At 60.0% G+C, this 17,554-nt stretch overlaps 1 protein-coding gene across 2 annotated transcripts in view; it reads right to left on the reverse strand.

The window, feature by feature from the left end:
- Positions 1–282: 282 nt before the first annotated feature.
- SEMA3F (semaphorin 3F) overlaps positions 283–17,554 on the reverse strand; it is a 107,291-nt gene continuing 90,019 nt past the window's right edge. For both annotated transcript variants that reach the window (XM_034776429.1, XM_034776428.1), the window contains 13 exons: positions 16,447–16,540; positions 13,923–14,042; positions 10,202–10,341; positions 9,623–9,737; positions 8,742–8,811; positions 7,270–7,414; positions 6,143–6,365; positions 4,158–4,246; positions 3,544–3,585; positions 2,880–3,037; positions 2,468–2,535; positions 1,061–1,194; positions 283–817 (listed from right to left, as the gene is read on the reverse strand). In XM_034776429.1, coding sequence (XP_034632320.1) covers positions 359–817; positions 1,061–1,194; positions 2,468–2,535; positions 2,880–3,037; positions 3,544–3,585; positions 4,158–4,246; positions 6,143–6,365; positions 7,270–7,414; positions 8,742–8,811; positions 9,623–9,737; positions 10,202–10,341; positions 13,923–14,042; positions 16,447–16,540 — 1,857 coding nt within the window. In that variant the 3' untranslated portion in view covers positions 283–358. The remainder of the gene's footprint in view (positions 818–1,060; positions 1,195–2,467; positions 2,536–2,879; positions 3,038–3,543; positions 3,586–4,157; positions 4,247–6,142; positions 6,366–7,269; positions 7,415–8,741; positions 8,812–9,622; positions 9,738–10,201; positions 10,342–13,922; positions 14,043–16,446; positions 16,541–17,554) is intronic.

Below are 17,554 nucleotides of genomic sequence, written 5' to 3' on the forward strand. Positions count from 1 at the left end.
ATCAAGAGCTTCTGGTTTGATGAGGGACCGGGGGAGGGGATCTTACCCTAGCCCCACCCCCATGCTCGGTGCCTGCCTTTTATTTTACAGTACCATAGAAGTTAGGAAGAGAAAAGGACAAGCTGCTGGCCAGGGTGCCTCTGGGAACCTGGCTATCTTACCCAGAGGGCCATGGGGCAAAGGGGTGGGACCGCATCTCCCATGGACTATGTACAACCTACAAATAAATACTGTCTTGAAAGGGAGGGGGGGAGTGTGTGTGTATATATATATATTTATATATATATTTATAGATATTTTTAATATTAAAAGGGGGGAAAAATATAGCACTGTTATTACAAAGTCCCTGGCGGCGGTTTCATGTGAGCTGGTCCACGTCTGGCTGGTGATTCCGGCGGTTTCGAGGCTTCTTCTCGTCCTGCAGCTCCTTGGCTTTGAGGCTGGCCAATGCCTCCTTGTGGCTGGAGGCTGCATGCCGCCAGTAGCCCTGGCAGTACTGGTTGATGAGTCCCATTTCAGGTTGGGTGAGGAGCTGCACCAGGTCCTGGTAGTGGGGGCCGGAGGCACCAGGGAGGCCAGCCCGCATGCCCAGCGCGGAGGTTGAGATGTCACCGTCAGCCTGCAGGGCGGGTGCCTCTGACTGGAAGAGCACGCTGTGCACGGTCTCGCTGCTCAGCACGTGCAGCTGCACCTTGGCCACCGTGTGCTTGAAGTTGTTCTCGGTGGCCGTGCAGGAGTAGAGACCGCTGTCTGAGAGCTGCAGGGAGCGCAGAAGCAGTCCCTGGTCTGTCCGCAGCACCCGGCCCTCCATGCGCAGCTGGATGGGAGAGAGGCCAAGGGCCAGAGCGTTAGAACGGGTGAGACATGGCAGCCAGGCATGGGGGGGTCATCAGAGGAGGGGAGGGGGAGACTAGAGACAGGCCCCATGCAAGCCTCCCCCACCACCTCAGTCCCAACCTGCAGCCCTCGTTATGCCAGCCTGGCCCTCTGTCCCAGACAGCAGGCAGTGGGCTGCAGGGCCTTTCTCTCCAGGCACGCCCCCAGCTCCGCGCCCTCCTACCTCTTTCCGCCGGTCGCTGTTGTCCTTCTGGAGCAGCCACTTGACGGTGGCCTGCGGGGAGCGGGGCTGGCACTCCAGGAAGGCCGTGCTGCCCTCCACCCCGTACTGAACGGCCTCCACCGTGTTCTTGTTGGCTGGAGTGGGGCAGAGGAGACGGGAGGTTGGGCAATGGATCAACACAACGCTGTGAACCCGACCCTACTCACAGAGTTGGGAGAGCCATTGCTTCCAGCTGCCTGTCCTCACTAAGGGGACTGCAGCATCCTCTGCACTCTATCTACCTCCAGCCGACCAGTGTATGTATTCAGCCCTCACTCTACTCCATCCCTCTATCCACCCACCCAGCACATCCATCCATCCATTCACCCACCCACCCACCCAGCATATCCATCCATCCCTCTATTCACCCATCCAGCATATCCATCCATCCCTCTATCCACCCACCCACCCAGCACATCCATCCATCCATCCACCCACCTAGCATATCCATCCATCCACCCACCCACCCAGCACATCCATCCATCCAGGGCCGGCTCCAGGCACCAGCTTGCTAAGCAGGTGTTTGGGGCGGCCACTCCGGAGGGGAGCTATTCGGCGGCAATTCAGCGGACGGTCCCTCACTCCAGCTCAGAGCGAAGGACCTTCCGCCGAATTGCCGCCGCAGATCGCGATCACGGCTTTTTTTTTTGGCTGCTTGGGGCGGCCAAAACCCTGGAGCCGGCCCTGCATCCATCCACCCACCCAGCACATCCATCCATCCATACACCCAGCATATCCATTCATCCATCCACCCACCCAGCACATCCATCCACCCATCCAGCACATCCATCCATCCCTCTACCCACCCAGCACATCCATCCATCCGTCCATCCATCCATCCACGCACCCAGCTCATCCATCCACCCACCCAGCACATCCATCCATCCCTCTATCCACCCACCCAGTATATTCATCCATCCATCCATCCATCCATCCACCTAGCACTTCCATCCATCCATCCACCCACCCAGCACATCCATCCAACCCTCTATCCATCCACCCAGCACTTCCATCCATCCCTCCATCCACCCACCCAGCATATCCATCCATCTATCCATCCCTGTACATACACACCCATTCATCCATCCATCCCTGTACATACATACACAGCCATCCATCCATCCATCCATCCCTGTATGTACATACAAACCCATCCATCCATCTCTGTATACACACACACACACATCCATCCATCCATCCTTGTACATACACATCCATCCATCCATCTAACCTTGCAACTCATTTATCGATCTGGATATCTAATCTACGTATGTCATATCCCCACCCTGCCTTTCTCCATCCCCTGTGTCCCGGACGTACCCGCCATGGGTGTGAGGAGGGGCAGGGTGGCCGGCCGGCCCTACTCACCGTTGGAGTTGTAGCCCCGGCACTGGCGGATGGGGTTACCGTGCCGGACATCCTGGCGCCTGCTCCGCCTGTGGGAGGGGGAGAAGGCACAGACGGAAAGTTGCTCACAGTCTCAGGGCACCCCCAACCACCTGGGGCAGCCCCATAGGTGGAGATTGGCTGCATCATGCGGGGCTTAGTCATCCCCCTCCAGATACCATGGGGATTGGGGCGGAGCCCCTATTCTGCCTCTCATCAAAGATACTGAGTCCCCTGCCCCCACACGCTGCCTCCCAGCACCAGCGCCCTGTTGGCAAACCCAGCCAGTGAGTACAGCGCAGGAGCCCCCGTATAAAGGCCCCTTCCTCTAGCACTGCCTGACCCTGTGCTGGACCCGCGGTATAACTGCCCCCACAGCACAGCTGGGCCGTACCTCTTGGAGGATGCTGAGTAGCGGGAGCAGGCCTTGCCGTCCCAGGCGCAGTAGGGGTCCCTGGCCAGGCAGCAGTCGGCACAGGCCTCCCCATACACGTCGCAGCGGTGCAGGGCCAGGTGGGTCACTCCTATGGCCGAGGCCACGTACAGCTGTTGCTATGGGGCGCAAAGAAGACATGGTGAGATGCCCCCTTGCTGCAGACCCTGCACTGTCCCAGGTGCCAAACCCACCTGTCTTCCCTTGGCCTGGGCGCCCCAAGAGAGGCTGGGATCAAGGAGGGGCTGCCTCTCTGAGAGCGCAGCACTTGTCTGGAAATGGGCGGGAACTCCCCCCTCCCAGGGGCTGGCTGAGGCAGAGCAAGCAGGTTTCTGGGGCGCCCCGCGCATCTCCCTCCAAGCCAGCCCCCCGATGCTCCCACAAGCGGGGCTGGGAGCTCAGATCTTTGAGTGGCCCTTCCCCTGCCTGCCCCTGCGAGTTAGCGACAGAGCCCATCTGAAGGTGGAAGCCCCTGGGACACTCAGAGAGTCCCTGTCCGACTAGGAACACGTGGACTCTCCGTCCCTCCTCAGCAGGTGGGAGTGCCGTGGCTGGGCTGGCATCTGCGCCGGGTGGACGACCCCCGTGAGGACCCCACCCCCTGCAGCGCACCACCCCAGCTTACCCTCTTGGAGGAGATGGTCATGGTCTTGATGGGGGCTGGAACCTGGAATGAGAGCACGGGAGCACAGTGGTTAGTCCGGGCCACTCAGCCCCCTTGGAGCTGCTCCCAATCACAGGGAGCAAAGGGCTGCGAGAGTCAGAAACAAATCCATTGGCATCAAAACCCCTCCCTGGAGCAGCCACACATGCCCCGGGGAGCCAGGGCTCCAACCCTGGCCCCTTAGCGCCGGGAACAGTCTGCTGGCACATGATCTACTGGAGCACTCCCTCAGCAAGCTCCAGTAGCAGGGCTCTTATCCTTCCTGTGGAGCCAGCCAAATGGCACGCTCACCTCCTGCCACTGACCATGCCGGAGGTCAGTGCCCACAGAAGCCGTGGGCCCTGTGATGCCCTCTACTGACACCAGCAAGTGCTGGATCAGGGCCCAGGTGCCCGCCGGGAAGTCACAGATGAGGCTGCAGTGGCGGCCTGCTGCACATGGCTGCTGCAGCTGCAGGAGGGAGGTTCCTCCAGGCGGGGGGCGAGGGAGGGAGAACTGTCCCAGGCCATGGCTGAGGGAGGGGGGACACAGCAAGGCCTGAGAGCGCAGTGCGTGCAGGGCCCAGGAGGCGTTACCTTGAACACTTCCACCTCCTCCAGCATCAGCTCCTCGGTCTCCAGGTCATCCTTGGGGAGGACGATCACCTTCTGGACTGTGCCGCGATCTGCAAGGCACAGCCGGCACTCAGCGCCATGCAGGATGGACCCTTCCACCCTGCCACAGCCTGGGGCGTGGGGCCATACTGATGAGGATGGCATGGGAAGGGACAGGCCAACCTGCCATCACGGCTTTATAAACATGATGAGGCTGGATCAGCACGAGGCTCTTAGCCAGCACAGGGCTCCGGGGCCTGGACTGAACCCCAGAGCCACAGCTTCATCTTTCCTGGGGGGATCCACCAGCCCTGGAGCTGCCCAGAGACACCGGCAGAACTGCGATGCTCGGATCTCTCCAGCAGCTGCTGCGCCTGACTGGGGATCTCTGAGGCGAAGCCTCCGCTGGAGTGCCAGGGGGAGGCGGGCGCCCTGCAGGCAGCACCAGCAAGAGGAACTCACAAACCTGCTGGCGTCTGCTCTGACTTGGGTGTGAGCCCCAGAGATGGGCCCCGCACACCTGGGGAGCTGCAGAACGTGCTGCTCTAACTAACGCGTGCACATGGCACTGGCTGGCCCCTCACTCACGGGCCGCCAGCACTTCACAGCACATGCCGCTGACTGGGGGAGGGACAGCCCAGCTCCCGTCACTCAAACCAATTGCCTCTGGGGGGAGTGCAGTGGTGGATGAACAGAACATAGCTGCACAATGCAGAGTGAGGCTGGTCTGGGACTCCAATCCTGGGCCTGGGGAGAACTGGCTGGCAGGCAGGGCTGCCCAGGGAGCGAGGGCCCCCACATCCTGCTGGGCACCCCACCCTCAGCCGTGCAGGGGCACAGGTGGGGGAGCTCCTCATTACCATCAAGCGCTGCCGGCGCAGTCGTCTGCATCCAGGCACCAGCGCGATCCCCCCTCGCCATCGCACAGGCCTGCTGCAGGCCCTGCTGGCGACCCCCCCAGACCCTTGGGGGAAGGAACAGCTGAGTTCTGACAATTCGTTACACTGATGGTGGGGCAGGGAGGAAATTCCCTAGCGGGCAGGACAGGTGGTGGGAGAATTTGGCCAGGCTGCCATGTGCAGGGGCGACTGAGAGAACAGCTGGCCAGGAGGCAGCGCATCCGTTAGCTAACGGGATCTTTCTGGGTCATTAGCGTTCCCTGCCACCTACGTGGCGGCACTGGCTGGGCTCCCCAGGCTGGCTGGCAGCCAGGGGCTTGGCTCCCTGAGAGGGGCCGAGGCAGCACCGGCCACTCTGCCACAACGAGACCCCCAGTTAAACAAGCCCCTCTGCCCCCAGGCTGGCTCCCGGGGGCCTGGCACAGACCCTGCCCCGGCGGCCCCAGATGGCCCAGGCCCCACGTGGCCCAGCAAGCACCAGGCTGCCTAGCACGTGGTGGCTGGGGTCTGCCCAGGGCGTCATCCTGGCACAATCCCTCCATGAGGGGTGGGGAACCGACAGCCAGCGCAGACCCTGCCCCGCCTGCAGGCCCGCTTGGTGCGGCCCAGTTCTGGCGTCTGAGTCCCTGCTGAGGGCACCACATTCTCTGGGGACTGGGAGCTAAACCTGACCCCATGCCAGGAGCCTGGAGGGCTGGACACTCACCTCCAGATCCCCATACCCTCTCCGGCACTGTGCCAGGCTAGAGTCACCACAGGGCACCCACTCCATTCATCCTGAACAGACAGCCTGGCCTCGATTGCTGCACCCCCGGAATGGGCTCTGGGGCAGCCCCTGGGTTGGGGGACTCCAGATAGAATTCTGTGCTAGGCTCCTCTGTCAACGAACTGGTCGCCAGGCATGTCTGACGGGGACAGCGCGGAGCGCAGCCCTGGCAACGCTGACCTGGCGAGTCGGCCCAGATCAGGGCTAAGCTCCCTGCCGTGCCCAGTGCCGGGCAGCATGCCCTCCCGCATGGCCCGTGTGGGTCCATGTTGTGTGTGTCTCCAGAGCACGTCTGCGGGTACCTGTGCCCAGGAAAAGCACCTCATAGCGCCCGTCGGCTGCGTCCACCTGGTCCACGGCCACAGTGGTGAACTTGTAGTGCACGTTGCTGCGCACCACCAGCGGCTGGCGGTGCACGGGGTACACGGCATGGTACATCAGCGGGTGTGAGCGCATGAAGTTGATCACCTCGTCTGGATAATCCTTGGTCGACTTCATGGAGGGGGTGAAGGTGCCTCCTGGGCACTGAAATACAGAGTGGGCAGGTAAGACACCAGCCCCACCCCACGGCCCGACCTCCCTTCTCCCAATCATGGCCCGGCTTCCCTCCTCCCAATCACGGACCAGCCTCCCCCCACTCTCCACCCGTGGCCTGGCTTCCCCCCACCCTACCCCATGGCACGGCCTTTGCTCTGTCCCCTGAGGCATGGTTTCTCCACCCCACCGCATGGCCCGCCTCCCAATGCACAGCCACCATCCCACCGCATGGCACGGCCCCCCCCATGCCCCCAGGGCATTGTTCTGCCCACGTCTCCCTTCCTGAAGGCACCGGCACACCCATCCTGCAGCCAGCATCAGGTGCCATGAGACTCCGACCCACAGCCACCATCTCACTGGTGCCCCATTCGTGGGGAACCTCTGACTCCTCCGTTCCCCACCGTGCTGCCCCTGTGCACTGCCCCTGCCTCTGCCCAAGCCGGGAGTTGTGGTATAGGGGGAGCCTCTCCCCTGGCAGAGCAGGCTGGGTGCCCCTGGTGCAGGGGCTGGCAGAGCCCTGGCACGAGGCCAGCATGGGGTGGTGCTGGGCTGAGCACCCCACACACTGACACCCTCTCTCCACGCAGCAGGCAGCCAGAGGGCCAAACAGGCCCTCTCCCAGTTCCCATAGCCCCTCTTAGTCCCTGGCTTGGCCAGAGGGAGTCGCTCTAAACCCCGTCGTGGGGCAGGTCCCAGAAGTCCTGGGGGGCAACGTCAGAGTCTCTGCACAGGGGAGGTCCCTGCCCAGACACACTTATTGGTGGGCACTTTATGATTGTGCCCCCTACCCCCCACCTCCAGCTCCCATCACTGCAGCCATACCCAGAGGACCCCCGCTCTCCTGCTGCCGGCCCTGCCGGGCGCTCTGGCAGGAGGTCCCAATCGTACTTACGGTGCCCGGGCGTGGATAGGGCATTTTGCCCGTGTATGGCATCCACTGGTAGTTGGGTCCCTCCTTGTGGGCGAAAGGCCCGTTGAAGACCATGCGGATGTCGGCCATGGAGTACACACACACAGCGGAGCCTTTGAACACGGACCTGGGGATGGAGGGGGGAGCATCACATTATCCCCAGGGGGTACCTCTGTCAGACCCACCCTGAACCCATTCCCCGCGCTGACCTGCCTAGTAGGGACCCACCCAGTCAGACTGGGACAGCACCTCAAGCTCTCTGCTCATGTGGGATCCAGAAACGCTCATCCCCAACAATCCCAGCCTGGCACGGGGGTCTCAGGGCTCCACTGGCCGTGAAGGTATGGCACAGCGATGCCCGGACATGGCTGGGGAACGGCCCCACCCAGCTGCTTTGCCTGTGATCCTGGATCTCTGCAGAGGCAGATCCGGAGGGATCCAGGTCCTCAGCAGCTGCCCTGCCTGGCCTCTCCCGCTGGAACTGACTCAGTGACGCCAGCTGGCACACAGCAAGGCTGCCCACGTGCTTAATGCACTGGCCTGGGCGCCAGGATGCCTGGGTTCCATGCCTGGCTCTGCCACAGGACTGCGCTGTGACCCTGAGCCAGTCACTACCCTCTCTGTGCTTCAGTTTCCCCATCTGTGAAATAGTGCATGCCTCCCTGCTGGGGGTGGGCGTGATGCTTTCCAGGGCTCTGGGTTATAACGCGTGAACCCCCAGTCAGGCTGGGATCCCCTCCCCTGCGGCAGTGCGAGACCCCCCCAGACAACCCTGCCCCACTGCGGTGATCAACTGGATGGGTGGGGCCAGCTTCTGTGGGAGGAAAGAGACCCCTTTGTGCCCATGAATCCCCGGGGAGCATGGGGGTAGATAGGGAGCGCCAGGCCCGTGCCAAGATGGGGTCAGAACCCAGTGTCGCCCAGGCCAGTGCCCAGCCCTGCGGGGTTCTGAACGTGGGGAAGGGGAGCCTAGAGGGAGCCCCACTTCTGGACCTGGCGCAGGCAGGAAAGAGGGAATCTCAGGCCATGGAGCCCCTCCTTCCTGAGCTCAGACTGTGCGACGGGAGACCACATTGGAGGGGGTGCCAGGGGAAGTGGGGAACAAGGCCCAATGGGGCACTGCTCTCACCTGGCGGGGGCTGACCCTGAATCCTCCCTGCCAGCGCCAGGACGGGTCTGAGTCAGAACCTCTTGTGCCCCGCGCTGGAACAGGTCTGACCCCGAACCCTCTCTGCTCGTGCTAGGACAGGGCTGACCCAGAACCCTCTGCCAGTGCCGGGATGGGCCTGACCAGCATGCCCTGCATCAGGAGGGTCTTCCCCCTGAGTGTGATACCCCCCCATATCTACCCCGCTCCCCCAGCAGCCCCTGCATGTTGTCCCCAGGCCCTGCTGCAGTGCCTCTCCCCTCCACTCCCACGGAGACCCATCCCCAACCCCTCCTGGTGGGCTCACCCAGAGGCAGCGAACACGGCGTAGATGATGGGGTTCTTCCCGTCCTGGGTCTGCTGGATGAACACGTCCTCTGAGGGGAGAAGAGAAAGCATCAACAGCCGGAGAGACGCCCCAGAGCTCTGCAGGGACCAGGGGACACAGGGCAGATGGAGGGAGAACAGGGGGCACTGCAGGGAGCGGGGCAGAAGCACTGGCTGTGGGGAGCTCCTGGCTACTCCAGCCCCAGCCTCTCCCATCAGGGGGTGCTGTGGGGAGCAGAGCAGGAGCGCTGGCTGTGGGGGTCTCCCGGCTACTCCAGCCTCTCTCTTCAAGGAGTGCTGTGGGGACCAGGGCAGGAATGCTGGCTGTGGGGGGCACACCCGGCTAAGTGCTGTTGCACAGGGGATGCTTCAGCTGCAAGGCGTGCACCAGTGGTGAAGATGCAGGCTGGGGAGAGTGCCCCTTAGGAACCAGGGGAGCCTCTGGGCACCATCTGGAATTGATCTAGGCAAGCAAAGTGCAGGGAACCAGGTGGCGATGGGACGGCGCCTCCTGCTCCCGGGTGCAGCCCATCCATCACATGCCACAGCAGGTGCTGACAAGCTATTGGGGGCTGCACTGCCTCCCAGCCTCTGGTGAGAGCGACTTCGCTGGACACCTCCGTGGAGGCTCCTGGCTGGGCAGGAAGGCCCCTGTGAGCTCCCCAGGAGGTGCTGGGGACCCAGATGTGGCGCTGCCCCTGCTCAGAGATGCTGTAGTCTGCAGTGACAGCTTGGGCAGCACAGAGGTTCTGCCCGCTACCACCTCTGGTATCTGTAGTCAGCTGTTGCCCCTCCCAGGCACCTCATTGCCCGGCGCGCTCCATGGCAGCGCCCCAGTGCACCCTGCCCACCGGCCCTTACGGAGTTCATCAAAGTGCGTTTCGATCCCGTCAGGCCCCGGCACGGAGCAGATGAGCCGGGCTTTCAGGAACGTGCTCCATTTATTGACAAGGCAGCAGTGACCTCCGTCGTCATTCTAAACCAGGGGGGAAAATACCATTCTCAGGCACTCGGGCAACCAGAATGTGAGCTAGGCTTGTCCTGCTAACTTGGGCTTCCCAGCAGGGGGCGCTGTGGGGAGGGGACAGAGCGCTGGCTGTTGGGGGTTCCCAGCTACTCCAGCCCAGCCTCCCCCAGCAGGGGGTGCTGTGGGGAGTGGGACAGGGGGTGCTGGCTGTGGGGGGCTCCCCGGTACTCCAGCCCCAGCCTCTCCCAGCAGGGGGCACTGTGGGGAGGGGGCAGGAGCGCTGGCTGTGTGGAGGCTCCCAGCTATTCTATTCAAATCCCAGCTTCTCCTTTCAGAAGCTCAGTCTGTAGGGGACACTGCTGGTATTCCAGTCCTAGCTGGGGGCACTGTAGAGAATGGAGCAGGAGCTCTGTCTGTGGGGAGAGCTCCCAGCCACTCCCAGCAGGGTGTGCCTTGGGGAGCCAGGTACATACCAAGCAGATGCGCCCGATGCGGGAGTAGACAGCAGGGCTCTGCGGGGCATCAGCTGATTTCTCCCGGAAGAAGAAGTAAAGCTTGTCGTCATTCCTCTCGGCGCTGTCCGGGATGAGCTGGGCGTGAACAAACGCTGGGTCTGCAACCAGACATGCCAGCGCTGTGAGGCCATGTGCCAATGGGACAGGAGCCTGCCCTGCAATCTATTGAGAGGCTAGTACATGGCCCCATTGCCCCCCGACTGGCAAAAGAACATGTGAATTTGTAAAGAAACACCCTTTGGAAATACCCACACAAAGGGCAGAGATTAGGTTGTGTGACTTTGGAATGCTCAGCAAAAAACACCCTATGGCAATACCCACACACAGGGCAGTTAAAGTTGTGTGGCTCTGGAATGCTCAGCAAGGCAACCTTAGTTTTTTCTTAACAGTTTTTAATGTAATATCCTAAGTTTTTAGCTAGCAATAAAGCCTGTAAAGTGGAACTAGTTAGCTAGAGAGCTCCCTGTGTTTGGGGGGAATGCACGCCCAGCATGAAGCCTCCAGGGCCTTCCCACAAGTCCCCCCAAAGGACAGACAAGTTCTCTGCAAGTGACCAGGAACGACTTCTCAGCACAAAGAACCATGGGATGTGCCACAGGCACACGGGTGAGTGAAGACACAGTAGCACAGCTTGGGCCTTGCAGTGGGGACGCTCACACCCAGACAAGGCTAACCCGGCTGCTCAGACCTAGCTGCCAAGCCCCCAGGCTAATTGCAGCGACAACGTATCCTGTGACCAATCCCTTGGAAGGCAGGGGGACTTGCATTCTCACTGGCACATCTCATACCATACATCAGTGGCCTACCCCCGCTTGTGTCAGTGCTCAAGGTGCTATACAAAAGTCCAATGATTTTTTTTCTTAATAATGAGAAAAGTGTATCCCCTTTTGGCCCCCAACTCTCCTTGGACTCCAAAATTGCTTGACAGTTTTTTGCTCAAATGTTTGGATATCAATTCACACGAAGGAGCCCATGCCTGGGAAATTTTAGCCCCAAAGTTCCAGCAATTTTCGAGCAACTGGAAGCAGGAGGTTAGAATGGAAACTGTCTGGCAGCTGGAAGTGGAGTGACCAGTGCTGTTCCTGCTAGAATATCTGTCCATCATCAATCAATATGCCTCCAAGCCTACGGTGACAGCTCTGCCTTCTCAATTGCAGCTACTGTGCCCAGAGGTATAATATGATCGCTCCAACTTCAGTTTACTCAGCTGTCACTGCTGCTTTGCCACAGGTGCAGGTGCTACTGGGAGAAGGCCAGGCATACCTCCCACCAGGAACCTCCCTCTGGTGCAGCGGGGAAGGGAGGGAGAGCAGGAGAGAGATGTTCTGGATTGGTTATTGCAGATGATGGGGCTGACACCCCATTCCCATCCAGACCCATCCACCTATTCCCATGCAGAACCATCTATCCCTCTATACAGACCCTTCCATCCATCCATCCATCCAGACCCAGACCCAGACCCAGACCCAGACCCAGACCAGACCCAGACCCAGACCCATCTATCTATCTATCTATCTATCTATCTATCTATCTATCTATCTATCTATCTATCTATCTATCTATCTATCTATCTATCTATCTATCTATCTATGAGTTTTATTTGCTCTCTGTCCTTTGCTGTTTCTATTCCAGGACTTGGCTCTGCAATACTTGAGTTTTGGCACTTCCCCTAGACACCACATGGGCCTTCAAGGGACTCCCTGTTCCTTTGGTAACATCCTTTCGTTGAGGCTCACATGCTGGGAGGGAATTCTTGTCCTTGCCTGATGAAATGGCCACCACTTCTTCTGGGTTTTACCAGCTTTGAAGGTGGCTGAGTACATAGTGCTGCTCACTGGTTGCCCACTTTCCAGGGATGGAGCCATGAGGGCTTGGCAACTACTGGGTTGAATGGCCTGAATTTTGGTGAGTCTGGGTGCACATCTGCAAGTGTCTTGGATCATGCACCTGGGGAAGGTCTCACCCTTTCAGATCGCTGCACCAGGGAAGGGCTGTCCTGGCAAAACAGGTCAGGGATGCTTCAAAGTTCCTCCTCAGCTCCAGCACTAGCCTGGTCCTTCAGTAAGAACTCCCTTCAGTAGGGTACTTCTTTGTCAGGGATGAAATTGTGACACCCGTCCTAGGCAATGGCTGGCCTTCGACGGCCATGTCCTGTCTGTAGCACTTCCCAATCTGACACGTGTCCAGGTTCTCCTTCTCAATGAGGACAATGCCTTTGAGGGGAGAATGTAGCCAGTTGCCAATTGCTTTGCTTTGTGTTCTGGGATGATATCAACCTTCCGATTTGTTTTCCTCCTGGGTTGCCGTAACCCTCTGGTCAGCATGGGTCACAGGCCCCTCTCTGTGCCTGGTCCACACAGGAGGTGAGGCTCTCACAGCCCCAGCCTGGGCTCTAGCTCACGGTGTAGCAGCTCCTGGTTTGAGCTCTGGAGGTTCCCAGGCCAAGATGGTGGCTATCCCGTTCGCTCCTCTGGTATTTCTAGTGATCACAAGCTTTTCGAGAAGGGCACCCAAGGACTTAGAGCCTGGTTCTGGCCAGCACAGAGGGGAGCAGCAGTGGAATCTCTCTCTGCTCACAATGGACCAGTAGCTGCACTCATCCATGTTCTGCAAAACTGCTGAGGGAAGGAGATGGGCCCAGCCTCAGAACTGCCCCCCTGGTGCCAGCATCGCCACGGCTCCACAGCAGGTCTCTGCGTGGGGGCCCTCAGGATGTCTAGACCCATTGTGACTGAGGCCAGGAGGCCCGGCATTCCTGCTGGGGCCCTGACAGCAGTTTGCCATGGTGGGAGTGCCTCAGAAGCTTGCAAGGAGGCAGGCAGGCAGCGTCTCTGCGGTGCCCGCTGGAGATGGAGTGGGACGAGCGTGCATTGATGGGTCTTTGCAGAAGGATCTCTTACTGCTGGAAACACACCCAGAGCAGGGATTGCTGCCTACGAATGCCCCCAGCCGTGAACGGGTTGGCGGTAGGAGCCCAGTGTCGCCGGATCTGCTGGCAGAGGCAGAACTGCTAGCAGGAACCAGAAGAGGGCAGATGTGCAGGCCTCAGGCTCCAGGGGCCCTGGAAGCAGCTCGCAGGGGTGGAAATGCCCTGGCACCAGGCTCTGAAGGAAGAGAGTGGCAACTCCCAGCTCAGAGGCGGCGTGGGAGAAGGCACAAAGCTGGGGTGGGGGGTGAAGGGAAGTCGGGGGCTTGGAGGGAAGTCAAGGAAAGTTTGTCGTTCACATCACCCTGGTTAAAACGCACCTTGCCTACTACTGCCCATAGCCCTAGGGCTGTGACTTCACCAGCTCTGCTTGGCGTATCACAGGCAAAGGGAAAACTGCACCCCCAGGCTGCCCCATGTACCTGGCACAGCCTTGCCAAGCTGGCATGAGGCAACAGCTGCCTTCTGCCAGGGCTAACCCATGGAGATTCTCCTGAAACGCTGCAGCCGTAGCTAGAGTGCTCCACCAACTCCATGCAAGGGGGTGGGGATCTCCTGGGTGCTTGTGGGGTGTGGGCCCCACCCTGGATGCAGTGCTCATGCTACTTGAGCCCCAGAGAAGCCCCAGGAATGGCAGGCCAGAGGGCACCCAGGCACTGGGCTTTATATAGACTGCGAGGCCCTGGGCAGCATCTCACGTCCCGGAGATGCATGATGCCGCCCCGTCTCCACCCGTGGCTCCCCCAGACTCACCGTTCAGCCAGCGGGAGTTGTACTGGTCAGTCCTCATGGCTGTCTGCTTGCCCATGGTGCGGAAGATGGCCGCATCCGTGCCCATGAAGTCAATGTAGACGCCAGCATAGAGCTCCTCATCTGCAGGTGGGAAGCAGAGGTCAGCAGGGACTGGGATGTATAGGGGAGCAGTTCCTGAAGGGGGACTGTGGGAGGCCTGAGGACCCCCCAGCCCCTCCTCATGCAGACCCTTTGTCCTGCCCCCAAGCCCTGCCCAAAGAGGGAAGCTCGGGGGAGGGGCTGATGACCTCTCCCTGACAGGACGTCCTGTGCTCCCTGGGGCAGCCCTGAGAGCAGTCCATCTCTCCTCTGGGGAGAGGGACCCCAGCTCCTTGTCAGCTCATAGACAGGTCTCCATCTCCCATGTGGTACCCAGTAGGCACCGGGTTGGGGGCACTGTCCCAGGCCTGGCTGCCAGCCCCCTGCTTTGCAGCTGCTCCCCAGTGAACGAAGCAGTGCCGGGGCTAGTGTATAAGGCAACACTCACGCCTGGAGAGGATCAGAGGCGGCCGAGGCCCATCGAGGCCCGAGGGGGGATTAACAGTAAGTGAGAGCTTTGGCCCACGCTCCTTGGGGAGCTCGGCACAGCTGTTGCCTATACAGGCCTGGGGATGGCAGGACATCGATACCATCCCATGTTATTTCACTGCTCTGTCTCGCTCTCCTGCCCTTTGCAACCCCATCCCAGCCAGCCCCACCCCTCATCACCCCAGGGGCAAAGCACCACAGACACCAGGGATGCCATGCTCTGCACTGCGGCCTTGCACCTTCCAGGAGGGCGCCAGCAGTGCCCGGGGCTGTGCCTGATCAGTTGGGAGGGGGCAGGGGAGGTACAGGAAATGGGAGATGAATGTGGAGACAGAAATAGGACAGGAAGTCGGGGTGGAGATGCTCCTAGCACATGGGGCTGACTCACCGTGACCATTCCTACCCCAGGGTTGGATCTGACCTCATTGAGGAAAGAGATGCCCTGGGGATTTTTCCATCATTTGTCGGTGGCCGTCAGAGCCTCTCCTACCCCATTTTCCACTCTGTTCTACCTAGGTTCGTCCCACACCCATCACCATGGCATCCGGGTGCCTCTTGCCAAGCCACAGACCTCCAAGTCCTCACATCGGGCCAAAGTACCCCGCTGCTTTCCCTCCCCCACACCAGGTCTGGATTTGCTGGCCCTACAGCTGCTGGGCCCTGGATTCGGATCTCTGCCTGGCTTCCTTGGGGGCAGCCACCTTCAGTGGAGCTGCAGAACACCGCCAGGCTAACATCTCTGGGGAGGGGGGAGCAGCCACTCAGCAGCCACCTGCCCTGAAGTCCTAAACAGCTTCTCATCAGCTCTCATTTTAACATTAGTCTCAAACCACCTAATATTTCCCTGGCACTCAACCCAGATTGGTGCAGGTCCCTCCCCAGGGGCTGGCCCACTGCTCCACTCCGATGCAGCTGGGCGGGAGAGCAGGGGTCTGTGGGCCACCCGCATGCAGTTGTGGTGCTGGCTAGTTCAAGGGGGTGGGGAACAAAATGGGAGCTCATGGGGAGAGATTTCCCCAGCTGTGCCAGGCCAGCAGCATCTGTTTCAGGTGGGCGCCATTCCAGGTCCACACAAGAGGAACCATGTGTGCCGGGGCCGGGAAGAGAACAGCCAGCTCCCCAGGCCTCTGCTCCCTGGCTTGTCCCAGGCAAAGCCTGGACAGGAGTTCTGGAGCTCCCACAGCCTGTGCACTCCCTGGCTTCAGCTCCCCATAACCTGCAAGTGGCTGCTTCTCACTGGAGTGGCAAGTCCACGCGGGACGCAGTGCAGCAGTATCTGCACAAAGCGAGGCTCGCAGCAGCTGAGAACAGGGCTGGCTCAGAGCAGGGTGCAGGCGTTCTGTGGCTGTCGAGTTCTTCTGGGGGTTCCCTGGGCAACGAGAGTGGTCGCGTGGCACCAATGGAGAGAGTGACCGAGGGTTCAATCGGTGGCGGTGCGGAGGACGGAACAGCCCAACAGGACTGACACGTTAGCTACAGTGGCTGCACCCTCCATGAGCCAACCAGCCAGGCCCCTCCTGGGTCCGGGCCGGAGCTCATGAATTAAAGGCCACATGCCCGGGCACCTTCCCAGTTGCCTGGTCCCTTGGTGGAGGGCTCAGGCACCTTCCTGCCCTGCCTGAAGTGGTTCTGGCGAGGAGCCATGCTTAGATCTTTGGGCTCTGGTGCCCCTTGGGCCTTGGCTACTCCACCTTCACCCCTGGAGACATCTCCCCGCTATGGAGACCAGGCAAAAGCCCCATCTGCATTTCCCCTTCGCTGCTCTGGCCCTTTCCTGGCCTTGTGCCTTGGCAATGGCTGGCACCGCCATACCCCCTTTGCCCCCTTGGTCTAGGTCCATCTGGAATCAGTGCCGAGAACAAGCTGGATGTCCCTCTGGAGCACTGCAAGACCCAGCCAGAGCAGCCCCCATCCTCTTGGAAACCTTGCAGTGCTGCAGTTGCAAGAGAGGACTCACTTATCAAGGCTGAGACGCTGTCCACCTTGGGGTCATAGGAGCACTTCCCTTTCCCTGATTCCAGCTTCTCCGGCTCCAGGTAGAAGATATAATCCTGGAACAGAAGGAGGGAGCCCATTACACCCACCCCTTCCATTTCTGTAGGACAGAGGAGCCCAAAGCGCTTTCATAACTCCACAGCGCTCACAAGCCTCACCTCACCCAGCAATGAAATGCAGCCCCCTCTTGGCGGGGCGCGGGGGGAGCACAGCAGCTATTTAGCAGCCCACAGTCATGCTGCGCATACCGAACGGCAGGCAATGACGGAGAATACTTGGTCCATTGGAACTGCAGAGGCAAAGTTAGAGGCAGAACGGAATTACCCATTGCCGAGACAGAATCTGAACGGGACACGGGGGTTATCACTTCTCCGCTAGGGAATTATGTCATGGGATCGTTATTGCTTCACAGCTCCGGCACCAAACTCCAGCTGGGGTGCATCCCGGAGGCAACCTGAAAGCATCAGCTGATGCAGAATGTGTTTGTACAGTGGAGTGGTGAGGGGCTGTTACTCCAATGCTGCTGCAAGTGCCCAATTCCTTTCCCAGGTGGGCCTAGACAAAGCCCTCAATGGCACAAGCCCACGGTTGCTCAGCGATCGCCCCATCACAGCACCTGTCCTTCTGTCACTACCATTAATCTCGCTGGAGTCAATGGCTGGGCATCTGTGGTGGTGGGGCCCCCGTCTGGCCACACCTTTGGCCTGGCTTTCCATGCAGAGTAGCATTGCATGCAGATTTATTACAGTAGTAACAGCCACAAGCTGACAACTCTGCCATCTTGCCCGAGCAACGGCACCTCAGCCACGCCAGGGGCACTGACCCAAAGCTAAGAGGGCCTAATCATTCATTTTTAATGGGCAATCTCCCATCCAAATATCAACTAGGCCTGGCCCTGCTTAGCGTTTGAGAGCAGAGACAGTCAGTACCTCTGTCGTGTTATTACAGCTACAGAATGACTGATTTGCAGGAATGCTGCTGGTCGTCAGCCACAAGCCTTTTGATGGCAGCCTGGGTTAGAACAAAACCAGAAACAACCCCAGCTAGGGCCCGTCTGAGTGGCTGCTAAG

The sequence above is a fragment of the Trachemys scripta genome, chromosome 7 (assembly GCF_013100865.1).
Source record: "Trachemys scripta elegans isolate TJP31775 chromosome 7, CAS_Tse_1.0, whole genome shotgun sequence".
NCBI lineage: Eukaryota > Metazoa > Chordata > Testudines > Emydidae > Trachemys > Trachemys scripta.